The sequence below is a fragment of the Procambarus clarkii genome, chromosome 53 (genome assembly GCF_040958095.1).
Source record: "Procambarus clarkii isolate CNS0578487 chromosome 53, FALCON_Pclarkii_2.0, whole genome shotgun sequence".
Lineage (NCBI taxonomy): Eukaryota > Metazoa > Arthropoda > Malacostraca > Decapoda > Cambaridae > Procambarus > Procambarus clarkii.
In genome coordinates, this window is record NC_091202.1 from 34,000,253 (window position 1) to 34,012,771 (window position 12,519).

Consider the following 12,519-nt stretch of genomic DNA (forward strand, 5'->3'; position numbering starts at 1 on the left):
ACTTAGATCCATTTCTAATAGATCAGCTAAAGGGCGATTTAAGTAGGATAATTGAAAAACATTTGTCTCACTAATTTATTGTATATATTTACCTCTTTATGTTATAATTACCTATGTATTGTGCTTGTATGTCTGCTGTATCAGATGGGCCATTGGGCTACATCGGATGGGCCAATTGGGTGCATCTGATGGGCCAATGGGCCGTCTGCGTTACCTTACTTCACCACTCTCTCCTGCCTATTTATACCCATCACTCGATCTGTAACATCATTCCTTCTGAAGATGTATTTAATATACGAAAGTACTTAAGGAAATTCCTGTTTCTTTTTCCTCCGTGGTCTGACACTGTCATATATATATATATATATATATATATATATATATATATATATATATATATATATATATATATATATATATATATATATATATATAACTTCTACATGGGTACCATAGAACAGAGGGTCTTAGTTGACATGGACTTGAAACCCGCCGTATACTGCAGGTATGTTGACGACATTTTTATGCAGGTACCTGATGTCAGACATCTGCAGCAGCCGAAGGAGGTATTCGAGCAGAATTCGTGTTAAGTTTCACTTACGAGATGGAGAATGATAGGAAGCTTCCCTTTCTAGATTTAACAGTCACGGAAAGGAGCGGAGGCTTCCACACTGCAGTCTACACTAAGGAAACGAACATAGGAATGTCCCTTAATGCCAACAGTGACTGCTCAGATAGGTACAAGTGGAGTGTTGTCAACGCTTACGTCGACCGGGTTCTCACTCACAGCTCTGGTTGGAAGCAGGTCGATGAAGAACTCTCTAAGGTAAGGGAGGTGCTAGTCAATAATGGCTTCTCTAATGGTTATGTTGAAGACGTCATTAAAAGAAAGGTGAAACACCATAAAACTTCTGAAGAGTCAACTAACGCAATGCTTGTACCCCCCTACTATACTGATTTACAGGAACTTCTTTTCGACGGCTCATAAAACGGAGGAAAGTGTTCTGAAAGATATTATTAATAGGAAGGTAACTCCACAGACAAAAATCAGAAGATACAATTGACAATTTACTACAAAAATAAGAAAACGGCCAACCTACTCATGAAAAACTCTCCCGACACCAAACAGAACGCCTTGAAAGAAACTAACGTCGTCTATGCCTTCGCATGCCCACTTGGGGACTGTCAGCCCCAAAGATCTCAGTATATAGGCAAGACAACAACGTCTCTAGGCGATTAACAATGCACAAACAACAGGGCTCCATTAAGGAGCATATAATTTCCTCACACAACCAGACCATCACCAGAGAAATCCAAACAAGCAACAAAGAAATTATCAATAGATACAGCGACACCAGGACCATCGATAGATACAGTGACATCAGCGAGGCCCTACACATCAAAAAGTCAACACCAGCAATCAACAGCCAATTAACACATAATTACATTCTATCCACTTCAAGACCCCAAAACAACATACAAACAAGAAGAGAAAATACAGAATAATTCGTGTTCTGACTACGTAAAATTTTCTTTACCCAATGATTACCCATTGGTTTGTGTTTTACCACTTCACCCAAAAACAAATATAAGCATGAAACGGATTTCATAAAAATTTGTCTTTGAAAATGTGGGAAGTCTGTTACGAAACGTTTCTAGGCGTCAGACCATAAATAAAAATGTGAAAATGAACTTTGGAGAGTTAATTTTTCAATTACCCTCGACAGTGAAGAAAAACGTAAGAAATATTGAGAAGATTCGTGTTAGACTCATTAATCTTACCCTTTGGTGATATTCAACAACATATGTTTACAATAAAGACTGCTACCAAAATATTATATACACACACACACATAGGAGAGCCGATGGCTGAGCGGACAACGCACTGGATGCGTGATCCTGTGGTCCCGGGTTCAATTACCGGCGCCGGCGAGAAACAATGGGTTGTTTCTTTCACCCTGATGCGTCTGTTACCTAGCAGTAAATAGGTTCCTGGGAGTTAGTCAGCTGTCACGGGCTGCTTCCTGAGGTGTGTGTGTGTGTGTGTGGAGAGAAAAAAAGTAGTTAGTAAAAGTTGATTGAGAGTTGAGAGGCGGGCCGAAAGAGCAGAGCTCAACCCCCGCAAGCTCAACTAGGTGAATACACACACACACACACACACACACACACACACACACACACACACACACACACACGCGAAGAAATATAAGAAAATTCACCTTCGCAAATAGAGTGGTAGACGGTTGGAACAAGTTAGGTGAGAAGGTGGTGGAAGCCAAGACCGTCAGTAGTTTCAAAGCGTTATATGACAAAGAGTGCTGGGAAGACGGGACACCACGAGCGTAGCTCTCATCCTGTAACTACACTTAGGTAATTACACCCGTTGAATAACAGTAATCATATTTTTAATCCCTACTGCTTGCAACTAACGTATTACCAATAACATGTCTAGTATTAATTATTTTTCCGAGATGTACAATGATAATGATTGTCAAATTTATATTTTAGTGTTTTCTTCCACAGATGAACAACGGCAAACAATTTGGATATAATTGACTTTTAATAAAAAAAAATTGTATTGTGCACATTGAACACTTGCAATCCTGAGATATCAACCTTCATGAAATTGTGGAGGCTGCTAGATATCAGTAGCAGGCGTCTCACTAGACCAACTGCTATCAAAGATTCATAAAAAAAAAGACAAGAGACTGATAGATGAACGAGAGTTTTCTGAGGCCAGCACTGTAATATCTTCCGGATATCATCCAGCGACCTTTTTATTGGCTAGTTATCTTCACCAATCCTCATAGTTATCTACGATAGGCTAGTTATCTTCACCAATCCTCATAGTTATCTACGATAGGCTAGTTATCTTCACCAATCCTCATAGTTATCTATGATTGGCTAGTTATCTTCCCCAATCCCCATAGTTATCTATGATAGGCTAGTTATCTTCACCAATCCTCATAGTTATCTATGATAACGCTAGTTATCTTCACCAATCCTCATAGTTATCTATGATTGGCTAGTTATCTTCACCAATCCTCATAGTTATCTATGATAGTCTAGTTATCTTCACCAATCCTCATAGTTATCTATGATAGGCTAGTTATCTTCACCAATTCTCATAGTTATCTATGATAAGCTAGTTATCTTCACCAATTCTCATAGTTATCTATGATAGGCTAGTTATCTTCACCAATCCTCAGTTATCTACGATAGGCTAGTTATCTTCACCAATCCTCATAGTTATCTATGATTGGCTAGTTATCTTCACCAATTCTCATAGTTATCTATGATAGGCCAGTTATCTTCACCAATCCTCACAGTTATCTACGATAGGCTAGTTATCTTCACCAATCCTCATAGTTATCTATGATAAGCTAGTTATCTTCACCAATTCTCATAGTTATCTATGATAGGCTAGTTATCTTCACCAATCCTCATAGTTATCTATGATAAGCTAGTTATCTTCACCAATTCTCATAGTTATCTATGATAGGCTAGTTATCTTCACCAATCCTCAGTTATCTACGATAGGCTAGTTATCTTCACCAATCCTCATAGTTATCTATGATTGGCTAGTTATCTTCACCAATTCTCATAGTTATCTATGATAGGCCAGTTATCTTCACCAATCCTCACAGTTATCTACGATAGGCTAGTTATCTTCACCAATCCTCATAGTTATCTATGATAAGCTAGTTATCTTCACCAATTCTCATAGTTATCTATGATAGGCTAGTTATCTTCACCAATCCTCATAGTTATCTATGATAAGCTAGTTATCTTCACCAATTCTCATAGTTATCTATGATAGGCTAGTTATCTTCACCAATCCTCATAGTTATCTATGATAGGCTAGTTATCTTCACCAGTCCTCATAGTTTGTTCCTCTCGTCTCTTGGACCAGTCACCGCCCCCCCCCATCAAGGCTACACAAGAATATAAAAATAGGAATTACCTAAAGAGCAAAATTCAGAGTCAACAGTAAACGTCGAATATTTATAAAGTTCGGCAAAACTTTTAACTATATCCGCTGATGAGTTTCTGGTCCGCATTTTGTACTCATCCTCTCTTGTACTCTCTCTGTAGTACAAGAGAGGCCAAGAGCCCTCTCCCAGGGGCTCTTAAGAGTCCTGTGTTGCTGCTCTTGTACTCCTCTTTCATATTATATTGATAAATATTATTATTATTATTATTATTATTATTATTATGAATCCCCGGTAATTCTATATTACCTTATAGAATAAGCTAATATAGAATTCTAATATTCTAATTATTTCTATTCTAATAATCTATTCTAATAAATTCTATAATTCTAAGTCTATTTGTATATATTTTGTGTTTTTTTCATTTTAAATGTTTCAACTGATTTTCATTAAATATATCGATACGCTTCTCCATAGTGCCTTCAACCCAGAAATACTTCACTCTGAACACACACCGAAACTACGACGTTGGTACAACGTTCGAACAAGTTTTAACACCTAACCAGTTATAACAACCAATATAGCAAGTTGTAACAACGTTCTAATACGTCATAAACACGTTAAGCCAAGATGTAACAACTTTATTACAAGTTGTAACAAGCGGAAAATAGAGACAGTTTCGGTTTGTGTTTCCAGGGTTCACTCTGAACAAAACATTCAGCCTTCCCACTATTGCCTCCCAAACACACCTTCACACTCAAAAGTGTGTTTGGTTACTGAAGAATTTTATTCGTAAATCTAGAAAAAAAACGAAAATCTGAAATTTTTTAAAATAAAACGCCTGCTTGGCCTAAGGTAAGCCAAACATAGCTTAATCTAGGAATATGTATGGGCCAGTTTAGCTGTAAATTAAGTTAGTTTTTTTCATTCTGGAATATTTACAGTTTCCGTATAACATTATGACCTAAGTATAAACTTTTTTCTAGCCGAAGCTACGAAGTGTTTCAAGCCTCGTGAAAGCTTACAGTACTTGTTATCTTGAGGTTATCTTGAGATGATTTCGGGGCTTTTTAGTGTCCCCGCGGCCCGGTCCTCGACCAGACCTCCACCCCGAGGAAGCAGCCCGTGACAGCTGACTAACACCCAGGTACCTATTTTACTGCTAGGTAACAGGGGCATAGGGTGAAAGAAACTCTGCCCATTGTTTCTCGCCGGCGCCTGGGATCGAACCCAGGACCACAGGATCACAAGCCCAGCGTGCTGTCCGCTCGGCCGACCGGCTCCCCCAAATAGTTATCTATCTACTGTGGTGGGAAATATCAATATGAAGAGATGGACCAACAAAGTTCACGATTTGTACTTTCAAAATATGTAGTCCAGAAAAAATAACACTAAAACCCAAATTTACATATTACTAGGCTTAGTATAGCACGTATATGTAGAATATTAGGCTTAAGATTGGTATTAGGCCTAGCATTACTAGAAGAGGTTAGGTTAGGTTCTATATTTTGCAGTTAAAAAAAAATCCTATTTTGTGAAATACAGTAATACAAAACGTCAATTTATTCGCGGTTCTTCACTATACAATGGTACTCTCGAGCAGATAGTTACTGGAACATCAACAAGTTGAAGAGTTGCGCAAGTGCCAACATCAACAAGTTGAAGAGTTGCACAAGTGCCAACATCAACAAGTTGAAGAGTTGCGCAAGTGCCAACATCAACAAGTTGAAGAGTTGCACAAGTGCCAACATCAACAAGTTGAAGAGTTGCACAAGTGCCAACATCAACAAGTTGAAGAGTTGCACAAGTGCCAACATCAACAAGTTGAAGAGATGCACAAGTGCCAACATCAACAAGTTGAAGAGCTGCACAAGTGCCAACATCAACAAGTTGAAGAGCTGCACAAGTGCCAACATCAACAAGTTGAAGAGTTGCACAAGTGCCAACATCAACAAGTTGAAGAGTTGCACAAGTGCCAACATCAACAAGTTGAAGAGCTGCACAAGTGCCAACATCAACAAGTTGAAGAGCTGCACAAGTGCCAACATCAACAAGTTGAAGAGTTGCACAAGTGCCAACATCAACAAGTTGAAGAGTTGCACAAGTGCCAACATCAACAAGTTGAAGAGCTGCACAAGTGGCACCAGCTCTGCTTTGTTGCAGAGCTGGAACAAAGCTCTACAACATCTGAGGAGGATGTGCTCAAACACTTCTACTTCACAAGTGACTATACTCTACACTAGATCATCCTTATAAGACAATAGGCTTTACTTCTATCTCAAAATTCATCTCAAGGTTGAACTTTACTAAAGTTCATTCCTACACTTAATTGCTTTTCACTCAAAAATACTTTCTCTGTTTTGTTGTAACCATTTTAATATAAGATTTTATACTTTACAAAACATATTAAAACTTAATGTTGACCAAATATAATAAAAAATGTATTTGCTTGGTATCATCGGACAGATCAAATGTTTCTCTATAAAGTTGATTATGTTAATTAGACATTTAATATTTTTCGACTTTTTTTAATTTTCTGTGTAAAATACCCACCATTCTATTACATAATAAATAATTAACGGTCTATAAACCAAGGATCTTCCCATAGCTGGTCTAACCAGCCGTGAAGCGATAAAAGTCACCACACTAACTCCAAACGTACCCAGCTAACTTTATACCCTTTGGAGTATGAATTACTGATATAGTAGTAGGCATCCATCAGTCTCAGGAGACTATGGAGTTGCACTCTGTGGCTGTCGGTCTGGAGTGACCTCTCCAGTGCGCAAAGCCAGGGTAGGTTGATACGGAGGGAGAAGCTGTTACCCATGCAGCAGGTCCCCCCCCCCCTCGGTCTCTCTCCACGGCCCCGAAAATCTCCGATGGAAAGGCAAATGTTATATAATGATATACCATTATAATATTGTCCTTAGAATACAGCTTAATTCAGGTGTATAGGTACTAGCCGAATTAGATGGATATATGGACGTGAGGATGGACACACTTCTGACCAACACGTCTGCATGTGATACTCGTTAACGGCCACTTTTGTCCATTAATGGCCACTTTTGTCCATTAATGGCCACTTCTGTCCGTTAATGGCCATTTCTGACCAACATTTTGATTGACGTTAATAGAATGAGAATATTACTGCACGCTTCCTTAAAGGAATAAAAATGTCCTTAAGGTATACAAAGATTAAACTGAACAGTAACATAAAACAAGTGAGCAGAGGAATGAACAGACATCACCCGGTAGCTGGCTAACAACGACACATTTTCATTATCGTTTATAAAGAAAATAATCTGTGGCCGGATGGAAGCAGAGCCAACCGGGTCTGGACAGAATAGCAGCAGACATGGGCGCCCGGATGGAAGCAGAGCCAACTGGGTCTGGACAGAATAGCAGCAGACATGGGCGCCCGGATGGAAGCAGAGCCAACTGGGTCTGGACAGAATAGCAGCAGACATGGGCGCCCAGATGGAAGCAGAGCCAACCGGGTCTGGACAGAATAGCAGCAGACTTGGGCGGCCGGATGGAAGCAGAGCCAACTGGGTCTGGACAGAATAGCAGCAGACTTGGGCGGCCGGATGGAAGCAGAGCCAACTGGGTCTGGACAGAATAGCAGCAGACTTGGGCGGCCGGATGGAAGCAGAGCCAACTGGGTCTGGACAGAATAGTAGCAGACATGGGCGGCCGGACTTCATTATCTATACAATGAACAAGAGAGGTTTGTTTTTCCTAACTGATTTCGTACCACTTTTTTTGGAATATATGCCACTATTTCCCTAATAAGAGATTCAGTTATCACAAAGGGTTTTAAGCCCAACCAAATTTTCGAATTAAGTCAATATTAGTGTTAATTAATACGATCATATCTAGCATATCAATTGAAATATTTGAAGAATAAAATTTGGCTCAATCCTCGTATATTGATAATCTAAATCTTTTATTATTATTAGATTGTGATAGTGGAATTGTTACCACTGATTACCCAAGTTAGGTCAAAGTATTGAACAATGCATCAGAGCCCTGCTGAACTGCATGTTAACTTAATCAAATCACCTCTCACAAAGGGGGAGACTCTTCACAGGTTGGTGAAGCAGCATGCACAGTCCTTGGCAGTTAACCTCAAGTTCCACCAAGAAACTTAGTCTACTAATAGTTTACTGTTATCTGTTATGTACAGCTAAGAACCCGCCATGCATGCTGATTGACTAACCCTATATCCTGGCGTTAATTACTAATTTATATATACGAATTGTTTAGTGTTAGGAACTTGTAGTTTAGAGTGCTTCTGAAAGGGGGTTAACTTACCCCATAAGCTTGGTCCTTCGTGTTACAAGTAGAGTTTTTTATCTCACATAAATGTGGCTTAATTACTACATTTATCATAACATAATCAATTGTTTAACTCGTGATTTAACTTGAGACTTCAGTGGAAGCTTCAAGACCTCTAGACGATTTAGTTGTGTCACAGGTTTCATTGCTTTTCAGCATGTTGTGATTAAGTGGTATAAGACATGTGTTTGGGAGTACTCAGAGTCCAGGTTCGAATCCTCCTTATGGTTCCTACTGACTTTAATTTTGAATAATATATTAAGTGAATCCAATTAGCCAACAATCTTGGCTAAAACGGAATCAAATACATAGCGAACCTTGTCAGCTTTTACATTGTATTTTTTATTTTTATTTATTTATACAAGAGTTCTTACATTCTTGTACAGCCAGTAGCACGCATAGCATTTCGGGCACGTCCGTAAGCCTAATTTTCACACACATACACACATCCCCAGGAAGCAGCCCTTAACAGGGTGAAAGAAACTCAGCCCATTTATTTCCGCCTCCGCCGGGGATCGAACCCGGATCCTTAAGACTACAAACCCCGAGCGCTGTCCACTCAACCGTCAGGTAAAAGGCCATTTAACTATACAAATTAACTTGTGTGACAATATGTCTAAACAGACACCAATTGACACTATATATATATAACTGGATACATATCTCAGAGTAATCAACAATAAATTAGATTAGATAATGAGAAACTTATGAGTGAATATGTAAGCAGCGGGTGACCTCGACACAGTCAAGGCAGAACTTAAACAGTGTGAGAAGGATGTACTTTACAGGCCAAATTAAACCCATTCACCTCCATACTTACGCAATATGACAACAGGCAGAGCTGCTTCACCAAGTGTGATACAAGCAACCTTCCAATTGTAAGCTTTGCAATTTTTACAGGACTGGATGAGGAAAATTGGAACAGTTTTTGGAAGTCTTTTGAAGTCTTGATACATTTCAAAATCTCGATTCCCAAAATTGCTAACCTTACGTTCCTGCAAGGGCAACTTAAGGGTGGGGGGAGAGCAGTAGGAGCTAATCTAGACCTCAAAAGCGATAATTATGTTGTGGCCATCCAACTATTCAAGTATAATTATAGCAATACACGGATGACCATTGCAAATCTCTATAATCAACCAGTAGACCTACCTGCACCTACTATTCGCCCTGGTTCCCTCCAAAGCTTTAGACTGGAGGTAGAATCTTTAAATTAAGTACTCAGTACTAAAGTTAAAACTTCAGCTGCAGAGTGGACATTGAAATTGTATATTCAGAGGAAAACTCCTTTTGTGATGTGTAAGCTAGCATGTGTTCACATCACAGGAGGGGCTACCGTGTCTCTGGAGGAGATTTTTGATGGATTAAGATCTAGTATTAAACTGTATGAGGACATATGGCAAAATTAAATGCCAAGTGAAGAATTGGCAAGTGTCTATAGACAAAAGAATGACTGTCCAAAAATGTTGATCCCAAACGAAAACAAATCCAAGATTAATTCAAGCAACATAAGTACAAGTAGAGTGTCACATTTAAAGCCTGGGTGTCACAGTGGCACCCAAGGTGGTGAAACCAAAGGGGCCCAACAGGCTGCCAGAGGTGTTGGCTCTGCCAAAAGTGGCATCAATGTCTGGCTTAACTTGAACAGAACAACCAGACTCAAGTGTCTGAAACATCTTCACTGATGTGTCCGGTGTTTGAGGATACATGACCTACACCACAACCAGACTCAAGTGTCTGAAACATCTTCACTGATGTGTCCGGTGTTTGAGGATACATGACCTACACCACTGTCAAACACCATTACAAACATGTCAACATTGCACCCAGGGTCAGCACCGCAGAGATATTAGAAAGAACTTTTTCAGTGTCAGTAGTTGACAAATGGAATGCATTAGGCAGTGATGTGGTGGAAGCTGACTCCCTACACAGTTTCAAATGAAGATATGATAGAGCACAATAAGCTGAGGAACCTGTACACCAGTTCATTGGCAGTTGAGAGGCGGGACCAAAGAGCCAGAGCTCAACCCCCGCAAGCACAAATAGGTGAGTACAAATAGGTGACTACACCGCACTGTGTATAGAGACTTTCTACAAGAGGAACAAGTCTCCAGACCCCAAGCAGGATGGCCAAGCCTCAACCCCACTACAGTATTGTAGTATACATCAGGCTGCCGGTGTTGTGGTGGCATAGTTGCACACAACAGCCACCTTACCAACCACACAATTAACGCCAGTTAACAATGGGACCCGGAACTATGCCCGAGGGTTGTGTGACCCGGGTTCCCCAGACGACCCCCGTTTATATATAAATATCTACATAGTGTTCCATTGTGATCACATTTACACAGTGCATCTCGGGTACTTTACAATTCTGTATCTTTTGTTATACTTTGTATCAGTATTATAAACAAAGTCGCATCTTCAGGCGCATATCAGAACGCCTCTTAGATGCCCCTTTGATCGTCCCTTTTTGCTTCTGACTGCTACATTTGGCGCCTTTCCCCGCTGTCTCCCTAGACCCGCCACACAGGTACCACCTGTCCTCACCTGTGTGCTGCTTCTCGTCTTGCCACATGTGCAACACCTGTTACCTCACTGTGGGTCGTCTACCACATGTACAACACCTGTTACCTCACTGTGGGTTGTCTCCCACATGTGGAACACCTGTTACCTCACTGTGGGTTGTCTCCCACATGTGGAACACCTGTTACCTCACTGTGGGTTGTCTCCCACATGTGGAACACCTGTTACCTCACTGTGGGTTGTCTACCACATATGCAACACCTGTTACCTCACTGTGGGTCGTCTACCACATGTGCAACACCTGTTACCTCACTGTGGGTCGTCTACCACATGTGGAACACCTGTTGCCTCAGAGAAGAGCCACAGTTTGGCATCTGTTCTTCCCGTACTCGTGAAGCACAAAGGTGGTTCTAGTTCGAGGTCAATATGTTCCTTCTCAGCTTTATTACCTGAAAGGAGAGACAAATACTTATTAAAAACCATAATTCAAATCACCAAATTAATAATTAATACATAATAGGATACCAAAGGTCACATTATTAGTGATTATCATTTAGCAATAAGACAGTAATGTGTAAATTATTACACATCACATTACACATCACATTACACATCACATTGCACATCATTGCAATAATAAACAGACTGTTTATTTGATATCTTTATTGATTTCAACTCCTGCAGAATGACTACAAGTCAGACGAGAACCAATAAAAAAAATGCAAAAAATTAAATGATGCTTAAACCACCCGCAGTGTACATACCCCAATGACCAATTGGGTCGTTAAGAATACATTATATCCCCACTTAGCTCCACAATGAGCGATATTCACAAAACAACTTTCAACAATGATCGTAAGTGAAGAATTTCCTAATCCTTCATCATAATAAAAACCTTTTAATTTTAGTTTGAGGATATATTTTGTCATTCGGATGCCCGAACTACCCTTAGTGTTTACGGCTACTGTCAACCCAAAAGACTCAGCCCGAGTATGTCAATCATCGCTTCACTAACCGCGGAACTGCGCTTACAGGTTCCGGAAGATGAGAGGAAATGTCAGCACTGTGGAGAAATGCCCGACAGACCACTGGAACATTATCTAACACAGTGCACAGTTACAACCACATCAGACCACTGGAACATTATCTAACACAGTGCACAGTTACAGCCACATCAGACCACTGGAACATTATCTAACACAGTGCACAGTTACAGCCACATCAGACCACTGGAACATTATCTAACACAGTGCACAGTTACAGCCACAACAGACCACTGGAACATTATCTAACACAGTGCACAGTTACAGCCACAACAGACCACTGGAACATTATCTAACACAGTGCACAGTTACAACCACATCAGACCACTGGAACATTATCTAAGACAGTGCACAGCTACAAACCCATTAAGATTTCAACTTAGATTCAACAGAGCAGAAGAAGTTGTTAAACACATATGGCAAAATCTTACTGAAGTGACCACACGAGTCATAAATACTCATACTCCGCCCAAGTAAAACAGAAACAAGCAACACTTAGTGGGCCAGCCAGAGGCTTAGGGCCCGCGCAGTGGGCCAGCCAGAGGCTTAGGGCCCGCGCAGGAATATCCCTGAAAAAAAGCGGAACTGCAGTCCGTCCTCCAAACATCCAAAAGTGATTCCATACACCCGCCAAACCCGCTGTTTATAAATGAAAAACGGTTTACACACGACTCACAATTGAT

At 40.2% G+C, this 12,519-nt stretch overlaps 1 protein-coding gene across 1 annotated transcript; it reads left to right on the forward strand.

Moving 5' to 3' along the window:
- Positions 1-604: 604 nt before the first annotated feature.
- On the forward strand, positions 605-6,175 carry LOC138352499 (involucrin-like). Its single transcript, XM_069305000.1, has 2 exons — positions 605-892; positions 5,540-6,175. Exons 1-2 carry the CDS (start codon positions 605-607, stop codon positions 6,173-6,175), a joined length of 924 nt encoding a protein of 307 aa, XP_069161101.1.
- Positions 6,176-12,519: the final 6,344 nt, after the last annotated feature.

Excerpts from the sequence above, each read along its gene's own strand:
- LOC138352499 (XM_069305000.1), top strand. The coding sequence starts at position 605 with ATGGAGAATGATAGGAAGCTTCCCTTTCTAGATTTAACAGTCACGGAA. Across the intron at positions 893-5,539 it reads AAGACGTCATTAAAAGAAAG|TTACTGGAACATCAACAAGT; the intron begins GTGAAACACCAT and ends TCGAGCAGATAG.